At 49.3% G+C, this 23714-nt stretch overlaps 1 protein-coding gene across 4 annotated transcripts in view; it reads left to right on the top strand.

Annotated features, from left to right (window-relative positions):
* LOC119963457 (thrombospondin type-1 domain-containing protein 4-like) overlaps positions 1-23714 on the top strand; it is a 516684-nt gene that overhangs the window by 479209 nt on the left and 13761 nt on the right. For 3 of the 4 annotated variants that reach the window (XM_038792615.1, XM_038792613.1, XM_038792616.1), the window contains 6 exons: positions 1409-1538; positions 3523-3727; positions 5068-5241; positions 6663-6836; positions 15435-15614; positions 22239-22383. In XM_038792615.1, coding sequence (XP_038648543.1) covers positions 1409-1538; positions 3523-3727; positions 5068-5241; positions 6663-6836; positions 15435-15614; positions 22239-22383 — 1008 coding nt within the window. Of the gene's footprint in view, positions 1-1408; positions 1539-3522; positions 3728-5067; positions 5242-6662; positions 6837-15434; positions 15615-22224; positions 22384-23714 lie in introns of all 4 variants that reach the window. The other variant, XR_005460109.1, reaches the window with a different exon arrangement.

Genomic DNA, 23714 nt, shown 5'->3' with positions numbered 1-23714 from the left:
ATCCCTCAATCAACATGACAAAAAGCAAATTATCTGGTCATTATCGCATTGCTGTGGGAGCTTGCTGTGCAGATTGGCTGTGCATTTCCTATATTATAATTGTGACAGTTTTAAACTAACTTCATTAGTTGTACAACACTTTAAGATTCCCTGTGGGTTTGAAAGGTGCTGTTTAGTTGCAAGCCTTTTTTCCATACTTATCAAAAAATAGTTTTGAATGCATAAGTGAATTTGTATACATGCGTGACCAAATATAGAAGGAACGTTGCAGTCCTGATAGATAGTCATGTTGACGGATAACTGTTTACATTTTCAACTAGAAAACAACTTGTACAGGACAGCATCTAGAATTGGCCAGGCTGTGAATAACTTGGACATTCTGACGATTTGCAAGAACTTCCCTGACCCATGAAGATGAATTGCACGTTGAAAGCAACTTCACTATATTCAACCTGATGCAATATTTCACATTACGTTTACCTGAAACTAAAACCAGATGATTATTCTGGGGAACAATTAGCAAGGCAGCGGATCCGACATTTCACCAATGGATGCCAATACCAATGACCACTGTCCCTAGTAAAATTGAGGTCTTGCCTTTATTCCTGTCCATGCGCGTCACCAAGTTTGGGAGTAGGGAAACCACCGCTGCATTTAAAGAGACCTGAAAATTGCATGTGCAGATGATAGTGAACACAAAGTGTGGTTAGTTCTCCAACCATAAAAACTGACCTTCAGAAAGTGGGAGAAAGTGCACTTGAATTCCCATTACCGTGTCCTCACAATGGCAGTGGTTCATTAAACCCTCCTAGGGACAGGAGCAGCACATTTCAATAGAGCAGGGCTGATTTGTATCTTAATTCCATGTGCCTGCCTTGGCATCTCATCAGCCTTGACACCATTGCTTCACCGAAGATACCCCTCTAAAATGTGACCTAATTTTTTTGTTTGAGATCCCATCACAGCACTGGTGCATTGTCCCCAAAGCAATACATTTTGTTGAATACTGATGAGACCATCAATTCACGCGACACGTGGTTAGAAGTGAACAGTGGTTTTAATCGTCTTACAACAGAGCCTGCCTGTGACACGATGAACTCCAGATGAACTGCAGGCAGGCTCTCAGCATCCACCTTTATACTTCCGGTTAGGGGGGAGGAGCCGTGGGTGGAGCTAAGGGTGGAGCCCAGTACAAACTCCCGTACACTCCCAGTGCATCTCCCCCTAGTGGCAGAGCAGCACAACTGCTCGTGTGCCGGGCTTACAGAGACATAGTAATACAGTGTGAATTACGCTACTGTGATTCACCACAAATACTTAATCAGCGCAATTGTATTCATCATTAAGCTGGCTTGTGTGAGGTGAGGAACTCTCCTGTGAATAACAAATGCCCTCTCTTGACTTTTAGGGAGCCGTGCTCTCATTTTTCGATGCGTGAACAGGAATACGCACGAAGAAGTATCTGAAAACCTGTGCGAAATGGCAATGCGGCCTACCCCAGAGGAAGAAGCCTGCAATATAAATCCGTGCCCAGCCTAGTATGTCCACTTTGACCAGCTTTTGTTTTCCTCAGGGAAGTGACCCTGCCCAATGGGAATGCTGGTCCCACATTTGCCTGGCATTTTCCTGAAAGGGCGGAGTGAAGCTGAGCGTGTAAATGGAACGCTTGGTAAACCTGAAGCAGTCAGGATGCAGGTTGGATACAGTCCAGCCAGGGGCCCAAGAGAAACAGAAATTAATCAAAGCCCCATGAAGCTATGAAATTGCACCGCAATAACAAGTAACCACTGGAGATTGAGCAGATTTGTTTTTTTGTTTAAATAGAAACCCCCAGAAGCAATGTTTTCTGGTTGAGCATGTTACCAATGTTCACAGCCGGTGGTATTATTGAATGACAACAGGCGTGAAGTCTACCATTTTGTTTTCCTTTTATTTTTTTTGATGGGGGAGGGGGACTTCTGTTTCTGCTCACCAAAGTGAATATTGGCAGAGTGGGGTTGTGTGTGTATTTGGTGGGGAGGGGGATAATTGCCTACATTTATCACTGCCTAGATAGGCACTGGCTAGGGACAGTATTAATGACCCCCCTCCCTCTCTCATGTGGTCCCAGTGAATCCCTCAGCCACCGACTTGCTGCTGATAAACTTTCCATTTCCCATTCCGGCCGTGATGTGAAATTTTAATATTTTGGAGGCACATTTCCTCCTGCAGTTTTGTTTTTGTTACTTTTAATGAAAATCAAGAATAAAAATCTCCGCCACTCTAAAATCCTGTTAGCATTTTCCTTTTTAAAAAAAATCATTCCAAGTGGCCTGCTCGTCGATTCCAGTCCTGTGCATTGTCTGCATCACTCAGCAGTTCTCACTGGAAAAAGAACCAGGAATTGTGTAAGGGGGGGGGGGGGGGGGGGGGGGGGGTGGTTGCTGGTTCCTCCACTTTGAAAGTTACACATTGTGCGAGTGTTTAACTCTAGGGTGGATTCCCACTAGCTTTTCCCCATCGTCTGTAGCAATTTCAGCAGGAAACCCCGGGGTGGGGTGGCAAAAGAACAAAGGACAAAGGAAAGTACAGAACAAGAACAGGCCCATCGGCCCTCCAAGCCTGCGCCGACCATGCTGCCTGTCTAACTAAAATCTTCTACACTTCCGGTGTCCATATCCCTCTATTCCCATCCTACATGTATTTGTCAAGATGCTCCTTAAACGTTACTATCGTCCCTGCTTCCACCACCTCCTCTGGCAGCGAGTTCCAGACACCCACTAACTTCTGCCTAAAAGATTTGCCTCATACATCTCCTCTAAACATTGCCCCCGCACCTTAAACCTATGCCCCTTAGTAATTGACCCCTCTACCCTGGGAAAAAGTCTCTGACTATCGACTCTGTCTATGCCCCTCATAATTTTGTAGACCTCTATCAGGTCACCCCTCAACCTCCGTCGTTGCAGTGAGAACAAACCGAGTTTGTTCAATAATGGCTGAGTGGGAGAATCCCAATGGATAAAGCCCTAAACGAGAGTGGAAAACAGTAGCAAAGTACTTGAGCTGAATGGGTTCATCTGGAGTGACTTTTTTAAAACTCAAGGCCCGTCAGTTTTAAATGTAATTTCTCCCTTAGTTTCTACTCACACTTCATCAGTATTCTCTTCCACTGGGTGTAAAATGTGGTGGAATGTCTTGAGGTGGTGAACGGCGCTAGTTAAATGCCAGTCTGTCTTCCTGCCTATCTTCCTATCTATCTTCCCTTTCGGTCTTTTTATTTGGTGTTCATTCCTTCCCTCGCCCTTTGGTCCTAGATGTTTACTTGGGAACCGTAATGTGCAAATGTCACTGACAAATGTGTGCTGGGTGGGAGGGGGGGGTGGTACTATCGCATATTCATTCACGTAAAGATGTGAAATTGGGCTAAGAGAAGCTCCTTTGTCTCTGCCTCTCTGGACTCTCGTTAAAACGCGGGAAGCGTATTTCTTTGACCATTTGTGAGAGATCTCTGACATGACATTTATTTATCGCTTTGACCAACAGCTGGGATCTGGGTGAATGGTCAGAATGCAGTAAAACATGTGGGCCTGGGATACAACACCGGCAGGTTCTTTGCAGGCAGATCTATGCTAATCGGACAACCACTGTTCAGCCTGAACGATGCAGGCACTTGGAGAAACCAGAAACAACAACAACCTGTCAGCTGAAAATCTGCAGCCAGTGGAATATCAGGACAGAATGGAGCGAGGTAAGCACAACTCACGGAAAGCATGGCTGAATCAGCTGGAATGAGCAGTGGGCACACCAGCTTTAGCACCAGGCACCATGGGGGCTAACGAGGGAATCAGTTCAGATTTGTCTTAGTATTAATGTTGGTTATTAGTCAGTCCCAGCCCAGACTTGTCAGCAGTTCAAGAAAAACAATATTCATCACCATTTGCAGAGTTACTTGGAGGAAATAACTAAAACATCGCGCATGAACTCAAATAAAATAGGCACTTCCCAGGACCCCCACTGTGGTATTTTTAAAGGAAGGTACAAAAAAAAGAGCTTAATTGGAAAGTTGTTTTCTCACAGGTTGCTAGACTAGACTGACTGTTAGCCTACCCAAGCTGCCAATGATATCCATCATTACATCACGTGATCGTGCTCTGAACGTGACCTTGTTCCAATTAGGAACAAACATGAATGTGCAACACTTCGCTCTCCCTTTACATCGGAGCTTCCTGCAATCTAACACAATGGCCGGGATTCACCCCTACCCGGCGGGGCGGGGGGTCACAGCGTGTTGGAGTGGCGTGAACCACTCCGGCGTCGGGCTGCCCCAAAGGTGCGGAAGTCTCCGCACCTTTAGGGGCCAAGCCCTCACATTGAGCGGACTTACGCCGGCCGGCGTAAGTCCACGCATGCGCCAGAGCGTCAGCGGCTGCTGACGTCATACGCAAGGGTGGTTAAGACCATGGCGAAGGCGGAAGAAAAAGAGTGCCCCCACGGCACAGGCCAGCCCGCCGATCGGTGGACCCCGATCGCGGGCCAGGCCACCGTGGGGGCACCCCCCTGGGGTCAGATCGCCCCGCGCCCCCCCCCCCCTCCCCCCCCAGGACCCCGGCGCCCACACGCGCCGCCAATCCCGCCGGTCAGGTAGGTGGTTTAATCCACGTCAGCGGCGGGACTTCGGCCCATTGCGAGCCAGAGAATCGTCACGGGCAGCCCGCCGACCAGCGCGGCGCGATTCCCGCCCCCGCTGAATCTCGGGTGGCGGAGAATTCAGGACACAGCGGGGGCGGGATTGACGCCGGCCCCAGGCGATTCTCCGACCCGGCGGGGGTCGGAGAATCCCGCCCCATATAACTAGAACAGTCAAAATTTACAATTGGGTAACCAATTTGCCACACTTATATCGGTGAACCAGGCCCAGAAATTTAGAATCTTACTTTGTAACTAAGACAACCATGAGATTAATAACTACCAGTCAGTGAGTTCACTGACATCAGAATTGGTTGATTCATTAAGGACTGAATTTCTGTTTGGTTTACATTAAATCCATTACATTTGTTTAGTTACCTCTATTTTTCACCCTTTTCTCAGTGCTCAGTACCATGCGGAGTGGGACAAAGGATCCGGGATGTAAAATGCATTGACAACCTTGGGGACATTGTTAATGATGAAGAGTGCAACATGCAACTGAAACCTGTTGATACAGAAAATTGTGACATGGGCCCTTGTGCAAAGAGTTGGTTCCACACAGACTGGAGTGTGAGGGTAAAGAATATTATTCTCTAATCCGACTGCTTCACACCATTATCACTGCAGTATCATTTCCTATACTTTGCCAGCAGAATTTATTAGACAGTATGTAACAGAATAGAGGCAACCTTCCATCATTCAATTTAGTTATAAATAATGAACCAGAGATAATGATCTAATAGGAAGGGAGCACCTTGGAAATAGAGACCAGAAAATAATCGTAGAATCATAGAATCTCTACAGTGCATGAGGGAGCCATTCGGCCTATCGAGTCTGCACCGACCCTTGGAAAAAGTACCCCACCTAGGCCCACTTCCCGACCCTATACTACGAACCCCAACTAATCTTTTGAACACTAAGGGGCAATTTAACATGGCCAATCCACCTAACCTGCACATCTTTGGTCTGCGGGAGGAAACCGGAGCACCCAGAGGAAAACCACACAGACATGGGGAGAACTTGCAAACTCAACACAGTCACCTGAAGCCGAAAGTGAACCCAGGTCCCTGGAGCTGTGATGCAGCAGTGCTAACCACTGTGCCACCATGGATCGAGTATCAGGTTATTCAGGCTGAACATAGGAGCACAAGCCATTTGAAGGATTATCAAATTACACAAATCAAAAAAAACTATACAGCAAGCATGCTGCATCCAGGTCTACAGCAACCTAATCACTGGTTCTTGACGGGATTTCTGCAGGCTGCTGACGAAGAAGTAATTTTTCAGACTTTCACTTACTCTGATTTGGGACCAAGAAGAAGAGGTACTTCTCATCATTCTATATCAATACTGGGGGCTGTTTCTGAGTGGTATTCACACCCTTCCATTCAATATCCCCTGCCTTCCGCCCCACCACTAGCCACTGAGATGTCCCTCAGGCCAAATCGGCATCCAGAGTCAGTATTTGAAAGAGCCGAGCCACCTCTAGACACCCAACTGTCATCAACACTTCACCGGTATTATGAAGTTGAGGTTTGAGGCTCAGTTTTGAGCTAACCTCAAGCCAGAATCCTCACCCTCTTTCTCAGGAGCTGAATTCATCCACGTTTTACAAACATATGTTGTTTTCAAGCACCTAGCAAAAGCAAAGACTTGAAACAATCAACATCTTCCATTAAATTCACATGAGGAACGACAGCAGTTCAATGAAAATTTGTCCTTCTTTATCTCTCAGAGGTTTTATCTCAGAAAGGATTAACCACTGGGAGGTTTTAGTTCTGCAAAGTTATCCATCTGAAAGAACTTGCGTTCGGGAAGGGGTTAATCTCTGGGGGCGAGGGGGGGGTGGTGTTAACTCTAGGAGGTGGGTTTGTATCTGGGAGGTTTTACATCCAAGGGTGACCAGTATATAACAGGGCTCTTCCTATGTTGTTTTCTGTGGTGCAGTTTGTTTTAATTGTTTAATTACCCAGCGTTTGGTTTGTGTCTTACTGCAGTGTTCTGCAGAGTGTGGACCCGGCATCCAGACGAGATCAGTTGTGTGTTTGATGAATCACATCAGCAGCTTACCTTTGGAAGGCTGTGGAGTTGAGAAGCCTGAGGATGTCAGGCCTTGCAACTTTGGTCCTTGCAATGAGGATGTCAGGTGGTTCACTGGACCATGGAGCCAGGTACGTTGGTAATCACTTTAATTTGCACGGTACAGCATCTGAAGGCTCTGGGCCCCGACGGATTCCCAGCGGAATTTTACAAAACGTTTGTGGCGGAGCTGCGGCCTCATTGAATGCAAATGTTCAATAACTCGTTAGCCTGAGCAGAGCCTCTGCCCACATTGGAACAAGATTTAATTTTGTCAATTTTGAAAAAGGATAAGGGTCCAGAAAAGTGTGGGTCTTAGCGGCCTACACCATTGCTAAATGCCAATGCTGGCTAACACACTTGGAGGATTGTGTGTCGGGAGGTGTTAGCTTAGGAACTTCTGGGGTTTGTGAAGGGTCGACAATTGTCAACCAAAAAATGAGGTTATTGAATGTAGTGATGCGCCCCCTACTGGTCCGGAACCAAATGTAATAATTTCCATGGACGCGGAGAAAGTGTTTGACCGGGTTGAATGGGCATATCGTTTTGAGGTATTGGGGCAGTTTGGGTTTGGGCCTGGGTTCGTTGCCTGGATTAGGCTGTTGTACAAAAAAGGTAAAGTCGCCACAGTCCCAGATGACCATAGGCTGCTTTCCCCTTTGAGGGGGAGAGCTGACTTGTGGTGATTTAACCTAAGAACCACCACACTTCAGGCAAGGGACCAGGTTGATAAGGCGGGGCCTTCATGAATAGCCTGTTACATAGGGCCCCCACGGCTAGTGTTCGCACTAACGCAATAAGTTTGGGGTATTTTTGTTTGCACAGGAGTACAAGGCAGAGATGTCCACTCTCCCTGTTACAATTTGAGTTGGTAATTGAGCCGCTGGTGATCGCGCTAAGGTCATCGACAGAGTGGAGGAGTATAGAGCGGGGCAGGTGTGGAGCACCAAGTGTCCCTATAGGCGGATGACTTGTTCTATGGGGTGGACCCGATCTCCAGTATGAGTAGGATTGTGCAGATGTTGAGTAAGTTTGGCTCTTTTTAGGGGTACAGACTAAACGTGGGGAAGAATGAGGTGTTCCCAGTGTGCTCCCAAGGTCAAGGAAGGGACATGGAAAAGTTGCCATTTTGGCTGATCAGGTCAGGTTTCCGGTATCTGGGAATACAGGGGCCCATAGCTGGGCTCTGCTGCACAAGCTAAATGTGGCCAACCTGGTAGACAGAGTGAAGGACGATTTGAAGAGGTGGGATTTTCTCCCATTACCACTGGCAGGGCGTGTTCAAACCATGAAATGGCCATCTTTCTGAAGTTTTGATTTTTTTTTTCCAGAATCTACTGATTTTCCTACCTAAATCTTTTTTGGGGAGGGTTAATAGAATGATTTCGGCCTTTGTGTGGGCAAGCAAGGTACCTCGGATCCAGAGGGACTTTTTGCACAGGGACAGGTGCTCGGGGGGGTTGGCGTTGCTGAATTTGATTAATTATTATTGGGCAGAAATGCCAAGAAGGTTCAGAAATGGGTCGTAGAGGATGGGTCAATTTGGGGGCAGATGGAGGAAGCTTTGTGCATTGGGTCAAGTCTGATGGCACTGTTGATGGCTCTGCTTCCGCTCTCACCGGCCAAGTCCTTTATGGATCCGGTAGTTGTAGCCTCACTTAGAGTTTGGAATCAGTTGAGGCAACATTTTAAGCCAGGGGGAATGTCGCTGTGGGCACGGATTTGTGGAAATGATAGGTTTATTCCAGCAGGATTTGATTTGACATACAGGGTTTAGGAATGAGAGGGGTTAGAAAGGTTTCGAGATTTGTTTGTGGAGGGTAGATTTACCGAGCTAGAGGAACTGGTGGAAAAGTTTCAGCTTCCGAGGGGTAACGGGTTCTGGTACTTACGGGTTAGGAACTTTGTGAGGGGGGAGCTGGCTAAATTTCCGTGGTTACCACCCCCTTTGTTGCTGTTAATGATCATTTCTGAGGATGAGATAGGAGAGGGTAAGATTTCTGATGTTGATGGAGAGGGAGAGGGCCTTGTTGGAGGAGATAAAGAGAAAGAGGAAAGAGGAGCTGTGTGGTGCATTTGAAGGAGGCCTTATGTAGCATAAACACGACCTCCTCATTTGCAAGATTGAGCTTAATTCAATTTAAGAAGTGCACAGAGCGCGTATGACAAAAACACGCATGAGTGGTTTCTTACCGGAGGTGGAGGACAGATGCGAGCGCTGTTTGAGGGGGCCGGCGAACCACGTACAGATGTTCTGATCTTGTCCATAATTGGGTACATTTTGAGAGTCCTTTTCGGGGACAATGTCAGAGATTTTAGGGGTAAAGGTGGCCCCGAGCCTGTTTGTGGCGATATTTGGGGTATCGGATGACCCGGGAGTGCAGGAGGGGGGGAAAGGCTGATGTGTTGGCCTTTGCCTCCCTGATAGCCCCAAGTAAGATTTTGCTGGGGTGATGGGATCTGGAGCCACCAGCGGCTACGGTGTGGGTGGGTGGCCTGTCAGAAGTCGGAGAAGATGAAGTTTGCCATTATGTGGTCGGAGGAGGAGTTCTATACAAGGTGAAGGCTTTAAGAGTTGGTAATCGTCAGCGGGAGGGGGTGTAGAGATTGGTGGGGTTGTATTGCAAATATAAAACGGGGCATATATAGGGCAGTATGATGGGTCGTTGTTTATAATGAGAACTGCATAATGTTTAATGAATGTTGTGTTTTGTTTATAAAATGGAAAATGTCCTGAATAGAAATAATTTTTAAAAAAGGAATTGAAATGAAATGAAATGAAATGAAAATCGCTTATCACAAGTAGGCGTCAAATGAAGTTACTGTGAAAAGCCCCTAGTCGCCACATTCCGGCGCCTGTTCGGGGAGGCTGGTACGGGAATTGAACCGTGCTGCTGGCCTGTCTGGGACTGCTTTCAAAGCTAGCGATTTAGCCCTGTGCTATACCATCCCCAATTGGCTGATGGTACATGGGCTAGGGAACACAAATTTAATCTTTGGGTGAGATAGGTGAGGGAAAACAAATTGCAGAAATACGGGGATAAGGTGGAGGAATGGAACTGATTGGATTACTTTACAGAAGGCTGGTATAGACTCGATGGGCTGAAGGGCTTTCTTCTGTGCAGTAATGGCTTTATAAGCCTATGACCTGGAATCCTGGGACTTGTATGAATGGGCGTATTTCCTTTTTTTGTGCGTAGATCGCAGACTGCAGTGTAACCGACGTCAGTAAGAATGGTTAACTTAGCCCTTGAATATGGTGTGTGTGTGTGTCTAGCCCCTCTGCTGCATTCAACTGCCGGCCCTCTCCTGGGAATTCTGTCCTGTTGCAAGCCCTCTTTTACCTGCTGTCATCTTTGCTGGGATTCTCTACTGTCATCTCACTCCTTCCGACGTGATTCTCACCATCGCCAGAGCTACTGCCAAATCTCACCTTGGCTGATCCTGTCCTCTGTAAAGTCACTCCTCTGCTGCCACCCTCGCTGCCATCATATGTTATACACTGGGGAACAACTGGACGCTAACCACAGCCTACTCCAAATAGCAATAAGTATCACATCATTGGATATTGTCTTCAGCTTTTGCAGATATAGCCAATATTGAATATTATATCCATAGAGTCTGAAATCAAAGCAACCATGATATTGCTCCAGCACCTCAGGCATTTATCAGAGCCACAGATTTCCTACAGTGCAGAGCGAAGCCATTCGGCCCATCGAGTCTGCACCGACCTTCTGAAAGAGCACCCTACTGAGGCCCACAGTCCTACTCTATCTCCGTAACCGCACAACTGCACCTAACCTGCACATCCCTGGACACTAAGGGGCAATTTAGCATGGCTAATCCATCTAACCTGCACATCTTTGGACTGTGGGAGGAAACCGGAGCACCCGAAGGAAACCCACGCAGACACGGGGAGAACGAGCAAACTCCATATAGACAGTCACCCAAAGCGAGAATTGAACCTGGGCTCCTGGGCCTGAGAGACAGCAGTGCGAACCACTGCACCCCCCTGCCACCCAGACACAATATCCTTCACAATCATTTTAAAATATTCTTGGAGAAATGTGAGTGACACCAACAAGACAACATTAAAAGCCCATTCTGTCAAAATTCTCCACAAGCTAAATAACCCTTACTGGGCGGCACGGTGGCACAGCTCCGGGGTCCCAGGTTCGCTTCCTGGCTTGGGTCACTGTCTATGCAGAGTCTGCATGTTCTCCCCATGTCTGCATGGGTTTCCTCCGGGTGCTCCGGTTTCCTCCCACAGTCCAAAGATGTGCAGGTTCGGTGGATTGGCCATGCTAAATTGCCATCAGAGTCGAAAAAGGTTAGATGGGGTTACTGGAGTACGGGATGAAGATGTGGGCTTATGTAGGGTGATCTTTCCATGGGCCTGTGCAGACTCAATGGGCCGAATGGCCTCCTTCTGCACTGTAAACTCTATGAAATCTATGAAATTTAGAAATCCCCCGGGCATTTTCCACTCCAATGCAATCGAGCCAACATCTCAATTCTCTCATAACTATTGGGGTAATATTTGCAACCCCGCCCACCATGAGAATCGTCGCAGGCGGGATGGGAAATTTGACAGACCACTTAAAGGTGCATTGATCTCGGGTGGGAATTTCTGGTCTCCAGGCAGGCGTGACTGGAAAATTACGGCCATAATTCCTCAACCCTGGCATCAGGGTGAATCTATGTGGGAGTTTCCTTCAGTATCAATGTCGTATTGCTATTGTGGCGCCTGAAACAGTACACAGTTTGAAACTGTAATCTAACCACTGCTTAATTATAGAATTGGGTAAGCAGCTATTTATAAAACCCTAGATTGTACGAGCCTTTTTTTAATGGATTTACATTTCTAAACCTGGGGTGGGATATTCCAGCCCTTCCCGCTGGTGGGATCTGCCAGGCCTGCCGAAGGTGACTGCCTATGGCGGGTACCCGTAGGCATCGGAAGACTCGCGTCCACCTCCAGAAATCACGCCATTGGGATGGTGCCCAAACGTTCCCACCCTTGCACTTTCAGAGAATTATGGGCAGGATTCTCTCAGCCCGGGGCCAGGCCAGAGAATCCCCACGACCGGCGCAAATGACACCACACCGCCCCGACGCCGACACGCAATTCTCCGCATAGTGGAGAATCGGCGCCATTGGCGCCGGCATGGTTGGCGCGGCACCGGTTGCGGGCCGGTCTACGCGGTCGGCCCGCCCGCCAATTCTCGGCCCGAGCAGCTGTCGTGAAAACGGCGAGTCCCGCCAGCGCCGTCCACACCTGCTCTCAGCCGGCGGGAACTCAGCATTGAAGGGTCAGGTGGCGGCCTGTTGGGAGGGAGGGGGAATCCGACCCTGGGGGGGGGCCTCCGATGTGGCCTGGCCCGCAATCGGGACCCACCGATCGGCGGGCCGGCCTCGCTGTCTCCCGGCCTCCTTTCTTCTGCGCCAGCGCCTGTACTCCTGCGCCATGTTGGGTCAGGGCCGGTGCAGACAAGGGTGACACCGCGCATGCGCGGACATCGCACCGGTGGGATTGCGCATGCGCGGGTTCGCGCTGGACCTACTGCGCAAGCGCGCATCCCCCAGCACCCATACCACTGCCACATCAGCAGCTGGAGCCGCGTGAACCACTCCAGCGCCCTGCTGGCCCCCTGTAGGGGGCATCAACACTTGGCCTCAGGATCAGAGAATCCCGCCCTGTCTGTTTGAGCCCTTAGATTTCTCTGTTCACGAACAGGGCAGTGGATTCAAGAGCTGGATAAAAAGGGTCTCACAGAGTGGCTAAGAGGAGTAATTTTATACACCCCATTCCAAGCCTGCTTGAGATCACAGGCTACATACGAAAGAAACAGAATTCGGACTATGGATGAAATTCTCCATTACTGAGGCCGGGATTCTCCCTGCTGGGGACTAAGACCCAACGCTGGCGGGAGAATCGGCGCCAACCACTCATGCATCAACAGCCCTGGAAAGTGCGGAATTCTCCGCACTTTCGGGGGCTAGGTGGACGGCGGAGGGGTCGGGCATGTTCGCACATGCGCCGAAGTGCCGGCGTGATCTCGCGCAGGCGTGATGCCGCGCATGCGCAGACTGGCTGGCGTATTTTGGTGCATGTGCTGGGGGTTCTCTTCTCCACGCCGGCCATGGTGGAGCCCTACAGTGGCCGGCGCGGAAGGAAGGAGTGACCCCATGGAACAAGCCCGCCCGCAGATCAGTGGGCCTCGATCGGGGGCCAGGCCACCGTGCTGGCCCACCCCCTCCCCCGGGGTCAGATCCCCCCGCGCCACCCCCACCCACCGAGGACCAGCCCCACCAACTTACTTGCCAGGTCCCACCGATATGTGAGTTGAGTGATTCATGCCGGCGGGACTGGCCAAAAATGGATGGCCACTCGGCCCTTTGGGCCCGGAGAATCTCCGGGGGGCCGCTGCCAATGGCCCCCGACCGGCGTGGCGGGAATCCCAACCCGCCCGATAAACAGCGCCGGACAGTACGGCAGCCGGCATTGTGGCGGCAGGGCGGGATTCGTGCCCGCGGGGGGTCGGAGAAGTCTCCCACCAGAGCTGAATTGCACTTGATTTGCGCTCCCAGGCCATGATCCCAGATTGCGAGGGAGTCCCAAAGAAATCCCGATATTGGGCTGCCGGTTTGAGCGGGTGGCCCAAAAGCAAGGTCCCACGAATGGCCACTCCCCACATCGCAATTCAGTCACCACTGCCCTGTATGAGGATGGCCCCCCTCCCCACACACAGACACAGACCCCCTAAATATGAAGACTCCCAGAATAGGGAGACCCCTACAGAATCCCCAGAATATGGATACCCCAACCCCACAAACCTCCCAGAAAAGAGACCCCAGTCAGGCGGCCCCACAGAAAAGAAACCCCTGTATGGAAGCTGGAGAACAGTCCGGGCAGAGGCAGTAGAAAAAAAGAATCACTGCTTTAATCATAGATTCACTTCAGTGCAGAAGGAGGCCAGTCAGTCCATCGAATCTGCACCGACCCTCTGAAAGGATATCCTACCGAGGTTCAGGCCCCCACCCTATCCCTTAATGCAGTAACACCACCTAACCTAACCTTTTGGACTCTAAGAGGCAATTGTTCATGGCCAATACACCTAACATGCATATCTGAGGACTGTGAGTGGAAACTGGAACACAAGAGGAGATCCACGCAGACACAGGGAGAAAGTGCAAACTCCACACAGACATTCACCCAAGGCTGGAATTGGCGCCGTGAGGCAGCAGTGCTGACCGCTGTGCTACTGTGGTGCTCCACTCACCTGAGCAAATAAAACTGCTGGCTCAGACACAGGAAATGAAGTGAAATGAAAATCGCTTATTGTCACATATAGGCTTCAATGAAATTACTGTGAAAAGCCCCTAGCCGCCACATTCCGCCGCCTGTTCGGGGAGGCTGGCACGGGAATTGAACCAGGCTGCTGGCCTGCCTTGGTCTGCTTTAAAAGCCAGTGATTTAGCCCAGTGTGCTAAACCAGTTCCTTGGAAGCACCACCTGTTAATTCCTGGAGTGAGAAAACCAGTCAGCTGTGTTTAAATCCCCTCAGATTTCTGATCTGCAAGCCATTCATTAATTTCTCTTTGATATTAATTTTACTAGGCTGCGTTTGACAGCTTCCATACACCACAGCTGACAGCATTTTTCCAGTCATCTTACTTCATGGTTGAGTAAATGTAAAGTGCTCTCACTGCAATGTTCATAAACATCAAGCTTTGGCTGACAGCTCCTGGACCACTTCAAACAGAATTTCCAATCACCTCCCTTTGTGGTTGAGTGATTTTGAAGTGGTCAGCTAGAAATTGACAGGGGGGGTCTCTGGTGGGGTTGGGGGCGGTAGGGTTCTGCCGGTATGCGGTGGGGGTGAGATGGGCAGGTGTTGCATTGCTGGGGTAGGATGGAACTCGGATGGTATTTAAGGGCAATTCTCTTAAATAGTTACCCTCTCGGTCCACCGTGAGGCCCATCGCGCCAGGTTAACGTTTGTCAGGACCACTAGTCATTCTTACCCACGTGATTCCCAGCCCAGAGGACTGGAAAATCATGCGGGCCCAAAGAATATGGTGCCTGGCGCAAAGGGCGAACCTCAATCCCGACGGCAGTGGGGGGCCGCAGCATCGGAAACGGGTCAGCGCCGATCCCATTTTCTTCACTACTGCTGGACTCTCCGCCTCATCGGTAACTCCGCTACCGGTGGCACAAGGCGGAGAATTTAGCCCTTTATGTCAGCACATATCAAGGACCAGGAATTGGCTCAAAATCTTCTCAAAGGTGGAGGAAAGGGGAGGAATTCAGTCTGCCCGCTTTTGCTTGCCTTGACCCCATTAAGTTGTATTTCATTAATTTGTCTGAAGCCCAAGGAAGTAAATTTTATGTGCATTTTCCAGATAATCCATTGTAACTTCAGCAGAACGAGCGCTGGAAACTCAAGTCAATGCCATTTGTGGAGTTATCACGGGGGTTTCATGACTCTTCCAAAGGTTTTGGTGAGATCTGGCTAAAATATACCCCCTGAATCTATTTGATGGTGATCACAGGAGCAGGCCATTCAGCCCCTTGAGCCCATTCTGGCACTTGTCAATTACATCATGGCTGACCTGTATCTAACTCCTCATATCCGCCTTGGCTCTGCAGGCCTCAATAAAATAATTTGTTCCCGTTTCTTTCACAGTGCTCAGTAGAGTGTAGTAATGGAACCCAACTCCGCAGTGTGGTCTGCCTGAAGAAAACAGATGAGAAACTTACAGTGGCAGAAGCACATGAATGCTCCCACCTGGAGAGACCCGCATCAGAACAGAGCTGTCACCTCAGGAAATGTGATGTCAAATGGTACACAACAGAGTGGAGTGCAGTAAGTATTACAGTGCAAGAGCTATCAATGGGAGTACAGTAACTCCACAGAGAATTATCAGTGGGGAGCATGGAAATTATCAGCCATGTACCAGAGCCGTTTGCAATAATTATCACAGTATCAGCAGTACCAGTAAGTACCAAAGGTAAAGAATTCTGTCCGTGAGAAATACAGCAATCCACAGTTAAAACATGTACCAGAGCAAAGTGCTAGAAACTGTGTAATCGTATTTCGCTTATGCTCATAAAAGACAGGGGAGCCCAAAGACTGTGACTCATATCGGCATATCTCTCTTTTAAACGCAGATGTAAAGCTGTTAGCTGAGGTACTGGTGTGCCACTAAGGGCATTAGTAAGTTTTTCTCCAACACTTGCACATTCTCCCTGTGTTTGTGTGGGTTTCGCACCCACAACCCAAAGATGTGCAGGCTAGGTGGATTGGCCACGCTGAATTGCCCCTTAATTGGAAAAAAATAATTGGGTACTCTAAAATTAAAAAAAAAAAGAAAAAAAAAGTTTTTCTCCAACACAAGCAACAAATGTGACAGGTGCTCACTCTCCCCTGCAGACCACACCCACATGTTCCGGTCGTGTCCGAAGCTGGATGAGTTTTGGCCATCCTTCTTTGACACACTTTCCAAAGTTCTAGATATTGACCTACAGCCTAGTCCTTTGATAGCCACATTGGGAGTGTCATCTGCACTGGTCAGTTTCACTAAGTTTGAGGGAAACATCATTGCATTTGTTTCATTAATAGCCCGCAGGCAGATTTCATTAACCTGTAATAGGGGGACCCCCAGGCACCCCCTGCCTGTAGGAACCCCCTCTATAGAAACCCTACCCCACACAGACACCCACCACCTTCCCGCCCCAGAAAAGGGACTTCTATCTGGAAGCTGGAGAGCTGTTCAGACAGGGGCAGTGGGAAGCATTATAGCTGTAATACCGACCTGTGCTAAACAGGGGCTGTTTAGCACAGGGCTAATTTTCAGGCCAGCAATATGGTTCAATTCCCATAACAGCCTCCCCGAACAGGCGCCAGAATGTGGCGACTAGGGGCTTTTCATAGTAACTTCATTTGAATCCTACTTGTGACAATAAGCGATTTTCATTTCATTTCATATCCTTGCAGCTCCAAGCGCCCATTCCTGCCAGGAGAACAGCTGTGCCTGCCTCTGTTTCCCACAGACCCACTGTCTGCAATCCATTCATGGCTTTTTTTTAATAAATGTTTTTTATTGGGTTTTTGAACAAAGTATATTTACCGTTATGTACACAAAATAGAATACACATATATATATATACACATTGAAGAGAAGGGAACATGCACAAAAAACAAAACAAACAACAAAGAAAAAAAGTTAGAATAAAATAACTGGTAAGGTATTATGCTCAACAACAGCAGCTCTGTACAACTGGCAATATTGTTTTTAGCACATAAGGAGGCATCTGTTTGGGGGGGGGGGGGAACTGGCGGGATACAGATACATTTGGGCATCGGGGAAACAATTACAGAGGGCAATACGCAAATGGATCTGGTGTTGGTGTTGTCGCTTGCTCCTCCCGGACGGTTTTCGCTGCCGTTGTCGTCTCGCGATCACCTCCGCTTCAGCCGTTCATCCCGTCTTTCGCCGGATTTTCCTTGTTCTCTGCTCCTGTAGATGCCAAGTTTGTTATTGTTTCCTGGGCCCTCCTTCCGGCTGTCATTCCCTTGCCTCCCCCCCCCCCCCACCTCACTGGTTCCCCTCTATTGTTGCCTCTCTCCTCCCTCTTCCACCCCTTCTGCCCCCCTCCCCTTCTCCTGTGATTCCCCTTTCTCTCCTCTTAGGTTTAGCTGTCCCCCCTCACCCACCTCTCCCGGTCTATCTCCCCCTCTCAGGCTTTGGCTGCTTTCCCCTGGTTCATGGCTACCTGGCTATTCTTCTGCTTGTTCGTTGGCCACAAACAGGTCCCGGAACAATTGCATGAATGGCTCCCACGTTCTGTGGAAGCCGTCATCTGACCCTCGGATGGCGAATTTGATTTTCTCCATTTGGAGAGATTCCGAGAGGTCGGACAGCCAGTCTGCAGCTTTGGGTGGTGCTGCTGACCGCCAGCCAAACAGGATTCTACATCGGGCGATCAGAGAGGCAAAGGCAAGGGCGTCCGCCCTCCTCCCCAGGAATAGATCTGGCTGGTTTGAAACCCCGAAGACCGCCACTCTTGGGCATGGCTCCACCCTCACCCCCACCACTTTGGACATAGCCTCGAAGAAGGCTATCCAGTACCCTGCAAGTCTGGGGCAAGACCAGAACAAGTGGGCATGGTTGGCTGGGCCTCCTTGGCAACGTTTACATCTATCCTCCACCTTCAGGACGAAACCTACTCATACGGTTTCTTGTTAAGTGGGCTCTATGTACCACTTTTAGTTGTGTCAGGCTGAGCCTCGCACACATGGAGGTGGAGTTGACCCGATGCAGTGCTTCACTCCAGAGTCCCCACCCTATTTAAATCCTCAGGTCTTCCTCCCATTTCTTTCTTGTTGCGTCCAGTACGGTGTCGGCCCTTTCTACCAGCCGCTCTACATGTCGCTACAGTTCCCTTCATCTAGGATGTTTGCGTCCAGTAACTCTTCCAGTCTGTCGTGACGGTTGTGGGTACGTCCTTGTCTCCTTTCGGAGGAAGTTTTTTGAGTTGCAGGTACCTTAGCACGTTCCCCCTGGCTAGCTGGAATTTCTCTGTCAGTTCGCCCAGTGTTGTGATCCTGTCGTCCGTGTATAGGTCCCTAACTGTCAGTGTCCCTCCGTCCTGTCCCCACTTTTTAAAGGTGGCGTCAGTCAGCGCTGGTGTGAACCTATGGTTGTTGCAGATGGGAGCTTTGTCCGACATTTTGGTCAGGCCAAATTGCTACCGTAGTTGGTTCCAGGATTGGAGAGTGGCTATCACCACCGGACTGCTGGAGTGTTTTTGGGTGGGGTTGGGAGTGCCTTGCAGGCGGCCTCTTCCGCGCGCACCCACTCGGCTTCTGGCTCCTTGTTCCATCTCCTTTGTTCGCTCGGCCGTCACCACCCAGTGGTAGAATTGTAGGTTTGGGAGGGCTGGCCCCCCCCTGGATTTTATTTTTTGTGGGACCTTCTTTGGGATCCTAGCATTCTTCCTCCACCCCATACGAGCACTATGATTAGTTTGTCTAGTGGTTTGAAAAAGGCCTTGGGGATGTAGATGGGGATGGATTTAAGTAGGAAGAGGTACCTGGGCAGCACGTTCATTTTGATTGTCTGGACTCTCCCCGTGAGGGAGAGTGCGAGTGTGTTCCATCTTGGCAGGTCCTTTTTTACTTCCTCCGTCAGACTGGTGAGGTTCCATTTGTGGATCTCTTTCCAGTCATGGGCTATTTGGATCCCCAGGTAGCGGAATTTGTGTCGGGCTTGTTTAAACGGCAGTCCCGTTAGCGCTGCCCCCCCCCCCCCCCCCCCCCCCCCTCCTTGTGGGTGTACCGGGAAGATCTCGCTTTTGCTCATGTTGAGTTTGTAGCCCGAGAAGGCGGCAAACTCTTTCAGGAGCGCGATGATTCCGTCCATGCTGCTTTGTGGGTCCAAAATATAGAGGAGCAGATCATCTGCATAGATTGAGACTCTCTGCTCTCTACCGCCCCTTCGGATCCCCCTCAGCTTTTTGCTGCTCTGAGCGCAATTGCTAATGGCTCGATCTCCAGAGCGAACAGCAGCGGAGTCAGTGGGCATCCTTGTCTGGTGCCCCTGTGCAGCTGGAAGTAACGGGAGTTGGTGCTGTTGGTCCGTATGCTCACCATGGGAGCGTTGGATAGGGGTTTTACCAGGAGGTGAACCCTGTTCCAAGCTCGCACCACTCCAGTACCTCATGAGGTATTTCCATTCGACCCTGTCGAAGGCCTTTTCTGCATTTAGGGAGACGATCACCTCTGGTATTCTCTCCCCGGAGAGGGTCATTATCACATTTAGCAGGGGCCTGATCATCGAGGTTAGCTGCCTGATGCAACCATCAATTCACTTGGAGACTCGAGTCGAAGTAAACAGTGGTTTTAATCAGCTTACAACTTTGCCTGCCTCCGACCGGTACAATACTGAAGACGGTCCTGCAGGTCTGCTGCCCTTATACTTCCTATAAGGGGCGGAGCCATGGGCGGAGCCTGTACATGCTCCACATCTCCCCCTGTGGGTGAAGCCACACAGTGGCCCATAGATGGAGCCCACAGGGTTAATAGCATGGTATAATGCAACACAGAATACTGGTGAATTAACAGTACTTATACATTCACCATGCTGCCAAAAAGTTTTTGGGAAAGTTCTTTTTTTTTTCTCTCACTCACTCACACGCCGGGTCAGGAGGGTCGAGAGAGAGAGAGAGGCTTCTGGCTGGGCCGGGTGTCCTCCTTTGTTTCGCCGCCTGCCTCGTGGTCACCGCCGGCCTCGTGGTCACCGCCGGGGTGGGGGGTTGGTCCCTGCTGCTGGCTCGGTCCTCGCTCGGTCCCCGCGTTTTCGCTGCCTTTCCTGCCGTGCAGCGAGGGTGGGTTCGATCCCTGCCGCTGGCTCGATCCCTGTCGCTGGCTCTGTCCTCGCTCGGTCCCCACGTTTTCTCCTGCTGTGCGGGGGGGGGGGGGGGGGGGGGCAGTCCGGCCAGTTTGCGCGTTTTGTTTTTTTGTCTCTCCCCCGGGAACGGGACGCGACTGTCAGAGCTCCGTTGCCCGCGACCACTCTCCTACCCCGCCGGAGGTCCTATCCATCCATGGCTTTCCAGTGGTATTTTCTGATTGACAGTTGGCAAAAACTATCTGCAGCTTTCATTCATTCATTCATATCCCTTCACTTGTCGGTGGCCTAAGTGGTGAAACCCCAGTGTGTGTAGAAATTGACCATGCTTGATTGATTAGAATGCACTTAGTGCACTTTCATCTCATTGATGTGGGCAATGTTTACAAACATTGGGGTTTCATCACTTAGGCCACTGAAACAGGGGATATTAATGGATCAAAGCTGCAGATGGTTTTTACAAGCTGTCAATCACAAACCACTACTGGAAAGCCATGAATGGATTGCAGACAGTGGATCTGTGGGAACCAGATGCAGGCACAGCTGTTCTCCTTGAAGGAATGGGCGCTTGGAGCTGCAAGGTAGGTATAACAGCTATACTGCTTCCCATTGCCCCTGTCTGGACTGCTCTCTAGCTACCAGACAGGAGTCCCTTTTCTGGCTGTGTGTGTGGAGGGGATCTGTGGAGGGCGTTCCTTTAGGCAGGGGGGTCCCTGTGGGGGGGTCCCCCTATTACAGGGGCCCTTGTGGGGGGTCCCCCTATTACAGGGGTCCCTGTGGAGGTGGGGCAGGTTGGGTCACCCTTTACTTGGGGTTGGTGGCTGCTGTGTGGCACGGGGTGGGGGGTGGTTTGGGGCTGATATGCAATGGGGGGATGGAGAGAAACGGGTGTGCATGGTCTCTACCATCATGACACTGGCATGGTGGACCTCGTGGTAGGCCAAGGGGGCAACAGTTTCCCCCTTGGCCCACCGCGAGGTCCACCACATGAGGTTCACAATTGTTGAAACCACAAGTGAACCTCACGCAGGTGAATTCCAGCTGCGGGGACTGGAGAATCACGGAATGGCCGAGCACAGGGCGCCGGGCCCGCTAAATAGATGCAAAAGAGTCATTACGACCCGCTCGCGTTTATTTCCATGCTCCCATTGGCATGCAGCGTGGAACTCCCGTTTGTCCGTCCCATCAGGGAACACATTCTGAGTGTCCTGGGGACAGAGAATACTGCCCAATGTCTTTTCTATATTGGGGGAAGATTAATTATTCCATAAAGGATCCACTGAGAATGTCTTGATAGATGTCAGCCATTTTACTCTTTCTTTAAAGAGATAAATACTGTTGAATGTTAATTTTCCTGGGTTTTTTGTTTGTTTATTGGGGGGGGGGGGGGGTGAGTTGAATTATGGTGCTGTATTTTACTTTGTTTACCAGCTCCTTTCCTCTTTTTGAAAATAAATTTTAAAAATGTACAGCAAAAAAAACTGAGGTGATTGTCCCTTTATGGGCAACACAGCAGAGGAAGGGTCACCTGGCCTGGGTGACCAATCAGGATGCAGAGTGGGGATCACTCCCGAGGGAGGAGTTCTCTTAGCAGAGGAATTCCAGAACTAGCTGCAGACATGTTGCTGCTCTTGTAGATCCTTGTAAACAAAACCTTTGTTGTTCACTGATGAAGTCTCTGAAAGTGCATCATTACAGTAACGCTTCTGTCGAATGGCAACTTCTTTAAGCCATTTTATGGTCAGGGCGAGCTAGTGATGCAGATGGTTTTCAAATTCAAGTTACTTCAAACCAATGCGAGTAACTCAAGTCAAAATATGACGATGCTTCCCTGCAAAAACATTGTATGAGCAGGGAGTATCATGCTTGAATCCTATACCCTCAAAGTATAAATTGGTAAAAGAATCTCATCTCTCATTGTGAAATATGACAAAACATTCTGAGCTGGGAAAGTTGCTTAGGACCTGATTGTGCAAATAAAGTTTCTAAGTATCCTTATCGAATGTTGAATCATATTATTAATTGTAATTTGCCCAAACCACATTTCCATCTTACTCCAGCCAGGCTTTCTCTTACAGTGCTCGAAATCCTGTGAAGGTGGTTACCAGGTTCGAGAGGTCAGGTGTCTTGCAGATGACATGACGCAAAACGACAGTTGTGATTCCTTCCTAAGGCCAGCTGATAAAGAAATCTGCAATACCGACCCATGCATACCAGAAATAGGTACAGTATGAATGCACCGACTACTTGTATGTTGGAAAGAAAGGAGGTTAGACTTGCAATAATATAGTGTCTTTCATGACCTCCCAAAGCACTTTACAGTCAATGATGTACTGCTCAACTCGAGGCACTGTTGTAATGCGGGAAGCATGGCAGCCAATTGGTTACACAGTAAGCTCCCACCAACAGCGATGTGATAATGTTCAGATCATTAACTTCTTTGTTACTGTGATTCATGGATAAATATCCAGACCACTGAGGATAACTCCTCAACTGCTCGACCTGTCTGGATAACTGCTCGACCTTTCTCCCCCATCGAGCCATATGGGATCTTTTTTGTCCACACAAGAGTACAGCTCACAGGGCTAATCGCTGGCTTTGAAAGCAGACCAAAGCAAGCCAGCAGCACGGTTCGATTCCCGTAACAGCCTCCCCGAACAGGCGCCGGAATGTGGCGACTAGGGGCTTTTCACAGTAACTTCATTTGAAGCCTACTCGTGACAATAAGCGATTTTCATTTCATTTCAAACACAACCTCAATTTAACCTCTGAAAAAGCCAGAGTCCATGACAATGCAGCATTCCATGGTAGTGCTCTGGAGTACTCTGGAGTGTTAGCATAGTTTCTCTTTGAAGTGAAGCTTCAATGCACAACCTCTGGACCTGCGGGCTAGAGTGTTAGCACCCGAACCACAGCTGACACAGGGTAATCGCGATTAGTTTCTCTCGCGTTCCTTTTCTAATTTATCCGCATGAGTTTTGTCTCCTTTAAGGTAAGAAATGTTCACATGGAATCTAGAATAGTTGTTATCTTGGTGCTGGCACGCCTAGATCAGGTATAGCAGTAAGACACAGGTGGAAAAACTCCCTATCCTATGCTTCAACAGCTCCTGTCTCAGAAGAGCCAATCTATTCCCCCAATGTGACATTTTACACTCACAATAATCAATCATTCTGTGACGAAACAGCTTAAAACAACCAAAGATCTTGTGCCAAACAGTTAGAGGAGTGGTACATATTTATTTAATTATTGTGTGAAATGGTGGTGCCAGTACAGGAAAGTTAAACATTTTGAAGATTCCAACAGAATCATCAATGCCAACAGTGCTATCCGATGTTCTAAAGATGAAACCTACTCGTTTAAGCACTCATCCTGCATTGCATGAGTTCATCTTTGCTCCCTGTCTTTTTTTTAAACCACACTTCAGGAACTCATGACGTTTTCTGCATCCTTCTTGGTGGTCGAGCACATGTTAGGGAAAATTGGGGAGCCAACCACAAATGAACCTGTGATAATGTGGGTGAATGACCAAACACACTTGTAAAATCAACTCA

This window comes from Scyliorhinus canicula, chromosome 3 (genome assembly GCF_902713615.1).
Source record: "Scyliorhinus canicula chromosome 3, sScyCan1.1, whole genome shotgun sequence".
In the NCBI taxonomy this organism is placed as follows: Eukaryota; Metazoa; Chordata; class Chondrichthyes; order Carcharhiniformes; family Scyliorhinidae; genus Scyliorhinus; species Scyliorhinus canicula.
Note: the sequence above shows the minus strand (reverse complement) of the source record. Positions and strands in the feature narration are given on the sequence as shown.